General features: G+C 41.7%; 1 protein-coding gene across 2 annotated transcripts in view; it reads right to left on the bottom strand.

Annotated features, from left to right (window-relative positions):
* Nucleotides 1-2,356: 2,356 nt before the first annotated feature.
* LOC139473695 (transcription initiation protein SPT3 homolog) overlaps nt 2,357-13,784 on the bottom strand; it is an 89,694-nt gene continuing 78,266 nt past the window's right edge. For both annotated transcript variants that reach the window (XM_071256406.1, XM_071256407.1), the window contains exons 5-13: nt 13,563-13,662; nt 12,242-12,313; nt 9,306-9,367; nt 8,119-8,194; nt 6,667-6,788; nt 6,068-6,229; nt 4,886-5,017; nt 3,042-3,155; nt 2,357-2,908 (exon numbers count right to left, since the gene is read on the bottom strand). In XM_071256406.1, the coding sequence (XP_071112507.1) occupies nt 2,861-2,908; nt 3,042-3,155; nt 4,886-5,017; nt 6,068-6,229; nt 6,667-6,788; nt 8,119-8,194; nt 9,306-9,367; nt 12,242-12,313; nt 13,563-13,662 (888 nt within the window). In that variant the 3' untranslated portion in view covers nt 2,357-2,860. The remainder of the gene's footprint in view (nt 2,909-3,041; nt 3,156-4,885; nt 5,018-6,067; nt 6,230-6,666; nt 6,789-8,118; nt 8,195-9,305; nt 9,368-12,241; nt 12,314-13,562; nt 13,663-13,784) is intronic.

The following is a 13,784-nucleotide window of genomic DNA, read 5'->3' as shown; positions in this document are numbered from 1 at the left end:
GGCATGACTACAGCTTTATGACAAGAAAATGACAAGAAAATGACAGCCTAAGTCCTCTCAGCTGTGATTGCATTTATTTTTTATATACGTCTTTTAAGTCGAATCTGTACGATCTCAGTTTGTGTTCTAGTGTTCTGATAAATCAAATTATTTTCTTATTTTACAGATTCTCTTGGCCAAGATGCAGGAGACAAAATTTTAAAACTACAATTAAAGCAAAGCTTAAACATGGTTATTGTAAAGCAAAAACCGAAACAGGACTGTTCTAAGATTTTGATATATTTTACATGTGGTTGTATTTAACTGTTAGAGAAGTCACAAGCTTGCAGTTATATTACTTTAATATGGCACCAGTACACCTTCACCAGGTGAGCTACAAGACATGCACCTGTAATTGTGGTTGTTAAACAGAATCTACTTAACTTCACTGTAGATTGTGTGTTTAGATAGTGTTCGAACATGTGACGTTTCTTCAATCTAATTTATTCAAGAAGGCCGAGTGTTGTTTTTGTATTGTCTGTATTTTTAGTTCCCAAATTACTGTCGGAAATACCAGAAAAATTCCTGAATTTCCTTAAAAATTGAGACTGGGAACTTCATAAGAAAACCAGAATCTACTGTGTGTAGCCGCCGGAATTTGACGTTGTGATCATTCTCAAAACATGTTTTACAGGAGCAATTATGATAAACAGCCAAAGTTTATGTGTGTGTGTGCACACATACTCCTTTCTTTGAAAAAAAGCTATAATTTAAATTGCATACTTCTAAATTCTTTTTCAGATTTCTCTCATCGGACTCTCGAAAACAAAATTGCCATGTTGGTGCAATATTATCTCCGGTATATTGCAACTAGAATATACTAATGGTAACATTGATCAAAGCAAGGTCGGCAGGCGTGTATTGGTATTTGGAGAAGAGATTCTGATGGCATTTTTCTAGCATTCCTGGTAGTTCTTTAGCTGTTGTGTTCATGTGACATGTTAGTTTGTTTTCTGCATCAAGTTGCTGTCAAATCATCAGTTAATTATTTCATACATGTCTGTATATTTATTTGTTTCCAGTCTTAAGGGATTGTTTAGTCAAACATATTCAGGAGGTGTCCAAACATACCGATGCTTGTTGGTTTAAAGAGCAAGGAAAGTCAACATAACAGTTAAAGTCATCGCCCCAAAACGAAACATTCTGCCACTGCGGGGATTCCCCTTCCTGGGGGTTAAAACGGGATCCTGGTGCTTGAAGCGCTGCCCGCAATGTCGGTGCTTGAAGCGCTGCCCGCAATGTCGGTGCTTGAAGCGCTGCCCGCAATGTCGGTGCTTGAAGCCCTGCCCGCAATGTCGGTGCTTGAAGCGCTGCCCGAAGTGTCGGTGCTTGAAGCCCTGCCCGCAGTGTCGGTGCTTGAAGCGCTTCCCGCAGTGTCGGTGCTTGAAGCCCTGCCCGCAGTGTCGGTGCTTGAAGCGCTGCCCGCAATGTCGGTGCTTGAAGCGCTGCCCGCAATGTCGGTGCTTGAAGCGCTGCCCGCAATGTTGATGCTCAGTCTACCTGGTGTTTATTGGGGTTCTTCCTACTTGTCCAGCACCTATAGTTATACATTGTAAGAACCGATTTATGCGAGCATGGTGATTGTTAAGACAATAGGGGATCAAGGGATCATATCACGTTTGACAAAACGAATAGATAAATAGCCTGCTAGTCCAATGTGTATGATGCATATCACTCTGCCAGTCAAGGACTTACCTCATTACACAGAGACTCATTACATTGACCACAATGTCAAGGGACAGAGGGACAATGCTCCACGGCCTTGTCGTGCCCATCACCACGACTACGCATCAACCAGCAGGTAGTGTTTGACACCAGCCAGGTCAGGAGTTAAGGAAACCATTGGAGCAAGCTGATTATTTATGGGCATCACGGTACTCGTAATGATTTGAACTTTCTACGTCTCTGACAGTAACGGACATCATGGATGGTCTGAAACAGTGGATTTGGGTTTCAAACTTTAGTTGTTAATATTTTCCTACCCAGTGAAAGTAACTTGTACAACTTATAGCACAAGTTGTTAGATGTGCCATTTTTCACTACATGTAAATAAAAGAGAAAATATTTGGACTTGTCTTTGTGTTCATCTGTTGGTGTGGGGGGTGTGGGGGGAGGAGGGAGGAGGTAGGGTCCTTGCTTCAGTCTTGGTTCCTTCATGGAAGCAATAATTGTAGAAAAACACATCTACATGAAACAGCTGTGTACTGATATCTTGACATTGAAAACAAATATGATGGAGGGTGTGTTTTATTAAACATATCTGACACTGGCAGTACATTGATAGGTACAGGAAAGACTAGACGTGTAGACTAGATGCGACCGATACACATTCTTGCAACACAAGTGACCATGTAGCAGCAAGTTCATATGTGAATGTTCATCTTATTTGTTTGTAAAACTTGCTTAGTATTGCACTTTGGTGAAGAAATACAGAACTGACTTGATGGAAGTAGTAGGCGCCTGAGCTTTGTGGGAACCATCCCATGTTGGAAACAGAACAGTTAGTCAGCAGGGCTGCTTGTTGAAAACACTAAGTGATAGCATGAATGAAAAGTTCTGTGGCATCTGTCTCAGTCAATCTTCTTCCTGAAAATCATGATTCACAAGCAAGACATGTTCATATATCAGTCCAGTTGATCCAGCTGGCCCATGATCCTAGCAATAGAAGTTCAAAGCAGACGTCATCAGTAACAAATGTTGCAGCAGACGTCCCAAGCAGCAGACGTCATATGTAACAGACGTCCCAAGCAGCAGACATCATATGTAACAGACGTCCCAAGCAGCAGACGTCATATGTAACAGACATCCCAGGTAGCTTTTCTCAAGTGCATAGCAGTCGCATCTTTGGAGGCAGGCTTGGGTTGACTTTCTGGAAAGAGAGATTGATCATATTTATGGCAATTAATGATTTTCCCTAGTTGAGTAAAACCAAGTCAACCTTATTTTTCCAAGTGGTAATGAGATGATAAAACTATTCAATAGTAGAAGTATCTGCAACTGACCGTCTGTGAGGCTAGGAATCCAATACTCTGACTGTATCTGCGCATCGCCTCCCGGACATCGCAGGGCAGGATGGCCTGGTTGTGTGACATCTCCATCAAGTTAGCAGGGCCACTCTGAAACACAAGGTCAAGGGGTCACTGGGGTATCACTGAACTGTCTCTCATGATCCAAACCTGTGAAGATCTGGGGTAGAATAGGTCTTCAGCAACCCCAGCTTGCCGTAAAAGCTGACTATACCTGTTGTAAGAGGCGACTAACGGGATCAGGTGGTCAGGCTCGCTGACATGGTTAATGCAGACTCGAATATTTACAGACCACCGTCATATAGCTGAAATATTGCTGAGTGCAGCAACAAAAAACAAAAATGAACATTAAATTTTCTACAGACCTGTGTGACTGATTGAGTGGGCGGTGTTTAATGATGCAGTAAGCAATATTTAGCAAATACTGTCACTAAACTGATAATTTCTCAAAGCTTCGTTACAAAGGTTGACATACACCGTTTCCTTCCATGGACATCCTTCATATGGACCTTGGGAAATATTTTGGCATATCCTGAAAAGGTCAAGGCCATGAAAATATTCACCTAAAAGTTTGTGGTTACCAAATTTTTTCAGCGCTTATATAAATCAAGTTAGCTTCTGTAGGATGGGGCTACTTTCAAAAGGTTTTAGTCAAAATTAGGTCAAGGTCAGCATGTAGGATTTTGTAAAACATGATCATACCAATTTCAGTTTCTAAGGCATGGTTAGCTCTGAAGGATGGTTGGTTGGATTGTTGTTTAATGCCGCACTCAGCAATATTCCAGCTATATGACAGCAGTCTAAATAATCGAGTCTGGACCAGACAATCCAGTGATTGATATCATGAGCACGGATCCAAGCAATTGCGATTGATGACATGTATCAACCAAGTTAGTGAGCCTGACCACCCGATCCCGTTAGTCGCCTTTACGACAAGCATAGTCACCTTTTACAGCAAGCATAGGTTGCTGAAGACCTATTCTACCCTGAATCTTCATGGGTCAGCTCTGAAGGTACATTTGCATGTACATGTATCTAATCCTTACCAATCTATTCAATACTTACTGCATCTAACATGTTGTGTTGCTCTAATGGCCCTGTGAGGCATCTGGGTTAGAATGTGAGGCGTCTGGGTTAGAATGTGAGGCGTCTGGGTTAGAATGTGAGGCGTCGGTTAGAAAAGCAACCTTTACTTGTTGACCTTTGGGATGTTTTGTTTCTTGTCTAACGCTGCACTCAGCAATATTCCAGCGGTCTTGAAATAATCAAGTCTGGATGAGACAATCCAGTGACTGACATCATGAGCATCGATCTATGCTATTTGGATACGATGACATGCATCAACCAAGTCAGTGAGCCTGACACCCGATCAATTAAGTCACCTCTTACAACCTGATCAATTAAATCACCTCTTACAACAAGCATAGTCGCCTTTCACGGCAAGCATGGTTTGATGTAGGACCTTCACAGGTCCTTGGGTGAGGTGAGGTGAAAATGGGGTTTAATGTTGTGTCCAAGATTATTGCACTTATATAGTGACGTGTGTGTGTGTGGCTGCTTGTACTAGTCCATAGTGCTAGCCCACTGAGATACCATGCCCCAGTTTAACATGAATACCCCAGACAGGGTAACAACAAGAACCATCTTTAAACGTCTTTTGTATGACGCAGCCGGGGATTGAACCCCAGACCTTCTGCTCTCTGGGCGGACACTCTACCACTAGACCACGGAGCCGGTCCATGGGTCCTAGGGGATGTGGGAGATGCGGATGTATCCAACTGTCTCAGTTCACAGGGTACACATCCTAGCACAGAACTCACCTTCTTCCGTTTCTTAGATTTAGATTTGGATGAACTTGAGCTGCTACCTCCTGACCCCTGGGGCAAGGTCAAGGTCGGGGCTGAAGTTGACCCTGGAACTGATGGTGTCGTGGGGGTGGAAGGAGGGCTTGACTGTGAAAATATAGCCGATATATTAAAGATCAATGTAATTAGTACAGGTGTCAAAGTCCACTGATACATTGTTTCAGCATGAAGTTACACACGATATGATCCACCTATTTATTCATCGATTCATGATTCAACTCTGTATTGATTTCTATTGAGTATTGAGTAATTGAGTAATATATACAAAATTTGTAATAACCTGATACCATCCTGGGCTTGTGTACCCCGGTCGGTGTATCTGCTCTCAAACCATCCAAGGTCACCCACAGTTAAACTAAGTTTGTGTACCCTGGTCGGTGTATCTGCTCTCAAACCATCCAAGGTCACCCACAGTTAAACTAAGTTTGTGTTCCCTGGTCGGTGTATCTGCTCTCAAACCATCCAAGGTCACCCACAGTTAAACTAAGTTTGTGTACCCTGGTCGGTGTATCTGCTCTCAAGCCATCCAAGGTCACCCACAGTTAAACTAAGTTTGTGTACCCTGATCGGTGTATCTACTCTCAAGCCATCCAAGGTCACCCACAGTTAAACTAAGTTTGTGTACCCTGATCGGTGTATCTGCTCTCAAGCCATCCAAGGTCACCCACAGTTAAACTAAGTTTGTGTTCCCTGATCGGTGTATCTGCTCTCAAACCATCCAAGGTCACCCACAGTTAAACTAAGTTTGTGTTCCCTGATCGGTGTATCTGCTCTCAAACCATCCAAGGTCACCCACAGTTAAACTAAGTTTGTGTTCCCTGATCGGGGTATCTGCTCTCAAGCCATCCAAGGTCACCCACAGTTAAACTAAGTTTGTGTTCCCTGATCGGTGTATCTGCTCTCAAGCCATCCAAGGTCACCCACAGTTAAACTAAGTTTGTGTTCCCTGATCAGTGTATCTGCTCTCAAGCCATCCAAGGTCACCCACAGTTAAACTAAGTTTGTGTTCCCTGGTCAGTGTATCTGCTCTCAAACCATCCAAGGTCACCCACAGTTAAACTAAGTTTGTGTACCCTGGTCGGTGTACCTGCAATCAAGCCATCCAAGGTCACCCACAGTTAAATTAAGTTTGTGTACCCTGGTAGGTGACGCCATGAGGGACATCTTGTTGCTGCCGATGATGGAGGACATGGGCACAGCATCATGGTAGTTGAGGCAGAGGTTGGGCTGGTTCTTCGACATCGGGTCTGAGGTTGTTGCCCTCATGTCCTGCTTAACAATCAGAGCCAGGTCAACGATCTGAAACAAAGCAACTTCTGTGATTATAGGGTTTTAGTCATATTGGTGGCACCACAGTGTTTGAGAGTTTAATCTGAGCAGGATTCCCTGATAATGTGGTGGCCCAGTGGTCTCGAGAGACAGTTGTGGCAGTGGAGAGTTACTTCCCTTGGTCATGCAAGGATATACGGATTGTGGTTTCGAATCCCAGAATCACCCTAATTATGAAGCTTTGTCAGCAACTTAGTTTCTGTCGTCCTCCCTTGTTGCAGGATTACCTGGGCGACTGTCTCATGTGACATGATTACCTGAGCGACTGTCTCATGTGACATGATTACCTGAGCCACTGTCTCATGTGACATGATTACCTGAGCGACTGTCTCATGTGACATGATTACCTGAGCGACTGTCTCATGTGACATGATTATCTGAGCGACTGTCTCATGTGACATGATTACCTGAGCAACTGTCTCGTAGGCAAGGTAGCTGATCACCTCCCAGGCCTGTAGGTTCGGCTTCACGTCGATGGTGACTCCCGCCATGACCCAGTCCTTGAATCTCTGGCTCTTGTACTTCCGACCTGCGTACAGACAAACAACAACTCCAGCACACTGTTATACATAGTGACAGTCAAACACACTGTTATACACTGTGACAGTCCAGTCAAACACACTGTTATACAAACTGACAGTCAAACACACTGTTACACAAACTGACAGTAAAACACACTGCTGTACATAGTGAGTCCAGTCAAACACACTGTTGTACATAGTGACAGTCAAACACACAGCTGTACATAGTGACAGTCAAACACACAGCTGTACATAGTGACAGTCAAACACACAGCTGTACATAGTGACAGTCAAACACACTGCTGTACATAGTGAGTCCAGTAAAACACACTGTTATACACAGTGACAGTCAAACACACAGCTGTACATAGTGAGTCCAGTCAAAGACACTGTTATACGTAGTGACAGTCAAACACACAGCTGTACATAGTGAGTCCATCTCAAAGACACTGTCATACATAGTGACAGTCAAACACACAGCTGTACATAGTGAGTCCAGTCAAAGGCACTGTTATACATATTGACAGTCAAACACACTGCTGTACATAGTGAGTCCAGTCAAAGACACAGTTATACGTAGTGACAGTCAAACACACAGCTGTACATAGTGAGTCCAGTCAAAGACACTGTTATACGTAGTGACAGTCAAACACACAGCTGTACATAGTGAGTCCAGTCAAAGACACTGTTATACATAGTGACAGTCAAACACACTGCTGTACATAGTGAATCCAGTCAAACACGCAGTTATACATTGTAACATTCTAGTGAAACTCACAGTTGTACATATTGACAGTCCAGTCAAACACTCTGTTGTACATAGTGACAGTCCAGTCAAACACACTGTTGTACACTGTGACAGTCCAGTCAAACACACTGTTGTACACTGTGTCAGTCCAGTCAAACACACTGTTACACAGTGACTGCCCAATCCATATCATATTTGAAATTAATTCCTTATCAGGTAAAAACTGAGTTTCTAACAATATTACACACAAGGTGATGATCTCCCAGTAGGCAATGTTATCTGGTGTATAGTTTTACGCTGCTTTAAGCAATAGTCCAGCCATATCAAGCAGGGGGTACCAAAATGAGCTTCACATATTGTACCCATGTGGGAACAGAACCCAGATAATTAGCCAACACTTTAACCACAAGGCTACCCCACTGCCAGTGTCTACTACGACCATGTGTGAGTACTGATGGAACAGATATAGATGAGCAGTGTTTCATGCTGGGATATGAAGATACCCAATCCATTAAGTCACTGAGCCTGACCACCCAATCCATGTAGACCCTCGCTGTTGCTGGGGACCTGTCCTAACCCGGACTACTTACTGAAGCTGCTCTGTCGAGCCTGACAGTACTCTGTGTACTGCTGTGGGGTCATGCTACGAGTCTGCACCTCGGCACGCTGTAATATAGGAAAAACAGCTAAAACATCACATAAACATATAACATTTGTTACATTTGACCACTTTCTAAATGGCATTATGTGTTCAAAGCTTTCAGCCATGGGAACCGTGCCAATTTACACTTGTCAGAGGGGTACACAAAGTACGTGATCTAGACAACCACTTGTCTGACTTTCATTTTTTGTGGAAGCCTCGGTGGTTGAAAATCACTCAACCAAAAATTGTTACATCACACAGTCTATCCCAAGCACTGGAACCTATTCTGCCCCGGAATCAACACCAGACTTCAGACAAGCAGGGTTTTACTGGATGCACAATGCTGCATCCTTCACATACAAATTGAGAATGGATGCAAATAATTTACATTGAGGGTTCTGGGGTTGCAAAAAAGTTTTACTGTTTTAATCATTAACAGGGTAGTCTGCATTTTACATACTTCGATTCTACTAAGAAATACACTGAGTACACTATTTACGGTTCATTTTCTTGACCCTAAACATTGTGATCCCCTTCTTTGAGATGCATCAGAAGTTGGAGTACTAAGTAAGGATAAGATATATGGAGGAACAACTTCTTTATTTCAGTTAGGAGTGACGTTTCTAACACCGTCATCACTTGCTTAATACAGTGTTAGAACCTACACTGAAACATCGCTCTTAATTGTAATAAAGAAGTTGTTCATCCTTATATCGTATCCTAACTTATTGAGATCCCCATCTTTAAGTAGCTTCAGCCTACTGAACATGTGCAGTGACTTGTCATCAGTAACGGTCTTGGAGTGAGTGAGTGAGTGAGTTGGGATTAATCCTGCTTTTAACAGTATTCCAGTTATATAGCGGCGTGTCAACTTAATGTGGGAGGAAAGCCCCAAGTGATGCAGGTCTTAGATGTTTACCACTTCGGTCAAACCCACGATCACGGATATGGTGCTGACAAATCTAGAAACATAACCGGGTTTCGAACCCACAATCATAGGTTTCTGGCGTGCCCAAGGGACGCAACTCTGCACAAAGTATTGCGGCGCCTTAGACGACTGGGCCACCCATGACCCCAACAAATATTACAACAAAATAGGTTCACGTGTGAACATAATGCAATGAGATTACTGACCATCAGCCTCTCGTGTTTAATCTCGTCCACTCCGTCCTCGTCAAACAGGGCCAGTAACTCTCCTGAAACAAACACACCATAGCTCAGTTGGGTGACCCCAGTATTCCAGCAGACCCCCGTCCCTTCATGTGAGAGGAAGGCCTGACATGCTGGCGACATTGAACACTTTGGTGAAACCCAGGAGCTTCAATCAGAAACACAACGAATTTGACATAATTAAGCTAAGCTGAGTATTCTGAAGACATGTTTGTTCATAAAAAATGTGCTCCAAAACGCACCCAGAGCTTCACATAATAACAGGTAATCACGTTCAGTTCCTTATAGATTTTCATATTTTTTTAATAGGTTATCACGTTTAGTTCCTTCTTTCATTCAAAAAAGGTAAGTCATACAAATTTAAGATTAGTTTTTATTTAAGTTAAACCACGCTCAAATATTCAGTTCCACTGCACAACAGCGAGTGAGTGCCTACAATTCTAGAGGCATGTCATGTTACAGTAGGTCAGGTCAAACATTGCTTGAAGCAATGATCGATGAGGCTTTAACAGAAATCTTTACGTGAAGGACGTGCACGAATATTGTTTTACAAGGCTGCCACAGATATTCGTGCGGTATCACTGGGTAAATAATCACCCGGGAAACCAGAGCCTGTTTCAGGAGCAACCAACGAAGTCGTCAGGGTGCACACACATCCTTGGTTACAATGGAAGCAGGGGCGGTCGGGTAGCCTGGTGGTTAAAGTGTTCGCTCATCACACCAAAGACCCGGGTTCGCTTGCCAATATGGGTACAATGTGTGAAGCCCATTTCTGGTGTTCCTCGCTGTGATATTGTTGGAATATTGCTAAAAGCATCATAAAACCATACTCACTCACTCACTCACTCACTCACTCACTCACTCACTCATTACAGTGGAAGCAAGATATTCTCATTTGTTGGCTCTAACACTCAATCTTAATAAAATCAAATTTGTTGCTCCAAAATAATACTTTTCTGCGTGAAGATCTGAGATCACTTGCACAGGAATACACCAGGTGAACTTTGTAGCCAATCAGCATCAAGGCTTCTAAGTTATCTGTACGAGTGAGTGAAGTATTCAGACAAGCATATCTGATTTCTGTAGCTCAAAAACAAAAATAATCAGGTACTTCCAAATACGAAAGCTGCAATAATGTTGTGGTCAAGTATACATTTCATTGTTTCTGAGTGGCAAGGCATCTACATTCAAAAGGGTGTAGAAAGGAGGGAATAGTAGTTTTCAGTGACTGTTTTCTTTTGCTAAAATCAAAACTTCTGAATCAAGGTAGAAAATACATGAAGCTGAATCATTTTAGAAAGCTGACATCTGATTGGCTAAAGATCCCACACATCCTTTGTACAGAACGGAAAGTCAAAGGCTGCTACTGGTTCACCGAATGCGACCTTTCATGGAAGTGTCCTCATAACTTCATGGAAAGAGGTATTGTGTGGGAGCATAAGATCTGGTTATAATGACAGGCCTCAAAGTTCATTCTTTTACCAAGTAGCCATATGGCTACAAGTATTTTTTACCTGGTAGTCAGTGGTAAAATCAAGAAGTCAAGCTAATATTGTAGGTAGCCCAAGGCATTTGAAATTATCTTTATAAAATAACTATAATTATATGTACAAGTCACAGCACTAGTCTTGAAATCGTTTATTAGTGGAAACTGTACTTGATATTTGTTTAATGTGACTCAAACAATGTAACTAGATTATTTAGGTATATCCTTGCTTATCCAATGAGCATTGTCGACTGAAATACAATACTTAAATAACAAGATTGTCATTTAGCTCCCTCTGAAGTTTAGACAGTAGACAAATTGAAATTGAGGTCGAATTGGTGACCATTTTAGTCGCAACTTTGAGGGCTGTAATGTTCCTACAACCAACATGTAGCAGCGAGTACCAAGTCAACCCTGGAATTGTTTATTTAGGAAGTAAGGGGACATATTTGTGGGAGCAAAGATATTCATTGAACATCGTGTGTGGAGACAAGGGGACGCCCTGGGGAGGCCATGACTTCTGTGTTTTGAGCGGGCTATTGATCGACATTAAGGAAACACTGGTGATAACCTTCCAACAAAGTATAGCACTGTATATACTCAAACATTGTTTTTCTACATTGATAAACTTAACATGCATATATGTAAGAAAGTGTGTGGCACAGGTACGAACTTCATCAGCAAAATGAGTGAGTGAGTTGGGTTCAACGCTGCTTTTAACAGTATTCCAGTTATATCACCGCGTGTCAACTTGATGTGGGAGGAAAGCCCGAAGTGATGCAGGTCTTAGACGTTTACCACTTTGGTGAAACCCACGAGTACGGATTAGGTGCTGACACAACATAGAAACATCAGGGCCAACCGGGATTCGAACCCACAATCATAGGTTACTGGCGTGCCCAATGAACGCAACTCTGCACAGCGTATTGCGACACCTTAGATGACTGGGCCACCCGTGCCCCCATCTCACCAAATGAAGCTTTAGCCTTGCAGGGTGTATTGATAAAATTGCACATCACTAGAAACATCACAGTGCTTATTGTGATGCAAAAGATATCACAGTAGGAAATAGGAAAGACAAAATCTTAAGCTTTCTGACATTCCTGATGGTAATACTTGAAAAGTACTTTCTTAATTGATTTCTGTCATGTCTTAATCCCCAAAAGTACTGACACACACACTTAAAAAAACCGCAACTAAGCATCTTGTAACTTTTACATCACTGCAAACAATGATTGCAAAAGACATACTTTTCTATACATATTAGCTTCTGCTGTGAAGTGGACATCATGTCAGCTGCTTCAAACAGAGGTTGTTATTGTGATTTGAAACCTGATAGACCAATCAGAATCCAGTATTTTCCCAAATCATGAAAAGTTCAACTTAATCCCAAAATTTGACAAAGTCACTTTACCTGTGTTGTCAATGGAGGCGAGGAAGTCGTAGCAGATCCTCCTCCGTTTCCTCACAGGCTGACTTTTATCAGCTGTAATCAAGACCAAATATTATCAAAGCCATGTGTAATTAGTTGAATTATTCAAGTTCAGTGTGTGGACCTACACGTGCAGCATCCATTCCCGACACAGGACATGTGGTCCGACATTGTTAGCTACAACAATTATCACAGGGAACAAGCAATACCTGATTAAATATTCACAATGTTTTGGTATGAGACTGATTAAACTCAGCACATTGAGAACAAGAGTTATCTCCCTTGAACCACTGGGGAACATGACTAAGTGCCAATGTTTGCTTTAGAAATTGCTCATACAAAAAAAGACATAGAAATACCAATTAATTGTATGGTTAATCTAGCTAAATGCATTAAACAAAAGAGATTAAGATAATTTGATAAAAAAAAAAGCAATGCAGACTTTTCCAATTTACATTCAACATAAAGAAAAGTGAAAAAAAAAGGATTTATAAAATTATAATTAGTCTGTCTTACAGACTCTGATACAAATATATATCAAATACAGCCCATGTAAGTCTATAATGTTTGGCAAGTCTAGATCACTGCAGTATCTGAAAATGAAGAGAGTCACTGGGCTCCTTTTTATTATATTTTTATTAAGATAACTGAACAACTGTTTTTTCTGTACGATATGTTCATTTCAGAGACTAGATTTTAGTGTAAATTATAATCTATAACTATGGTTTTAGCATGTGCAATTCTAAAGATAACAAAAAACTTAAAAACAGAAAAGGTAATTCAAATCAATAAAAAAAAAAAAATTAGTTGATATTCTCAAAACGCCATAGACACATACAACAAACATTTATCATCCCAAACTGGCTTCTACAAGAGATATCACTTGGGTGAGATCAAGGGATCTTTCCAGGGAGATATCACTACAAACAAATGGCATCACGGACCATTGTGACATCATCGGCTACCATGACATCACAATGAAATGATATCACTAATCTCTCTGCCACTGTAGCAGGTTAGCTGTACCCTTTACAAACAGGACACTGCTGAGTACCGATCACAAACTGAAAAAGTTGGCAGAATGATTTTGGATGACAAATAGAATCTTACCCTCGTGTGTTTTGATATTGAATATGTGAGGTGAGGTGAAAGTGGGTTTAACGTCGCGTCCAAGATTATTGCACTTATATAGCGACGTACATGTATGTGTGTGTTTGTGATTCTGCACATACAGTCAACTCGTAAGGTGTTTATGGGTCAACTACTGCCAGAATTCATACACTGTTTCATGTGCTGCGCCCACCTGAGTCGGCCGTCTCCTCGTCCTCAAACCCCCCACTGCGCAGTGTGGAGGTCTTCAAGTCTTTCACCTCCATGTACTTCAGTAGACGGCGGAGTTTTATCTGAATAAAACAATCATCAGTAGACAGCAGAGTTTTATCTAAATAAAACAATCATCAGGAGACAACAGAGTTTTATCTAAATAAAACAATCATCAGGAGACAGCAGAGTTTTATCTGAATAA

The sequence above is a fragment of the Haliotis cracherodii genome, unplaced genomic scaffold (genome assembly GCF_022045235.1).
Source record: "Haliotis cracherodii isolate W230 unplaced genomic scaffold, xgHalCrac1.p SCAF_3, whole genome shotgun sequence".
Taxonomy (NCBI): domain Eukaryota; kingdom Metazoa; phylum Mollusca; class Gastropoda; order Lepetellida; family Haliotidae; genus Haliotis; species Haliotis cracherodii.
Note: the sequence above shows the minus strand (reverse complement) of the source record. Positions and strands in the feature narration are given on the sequence as shown.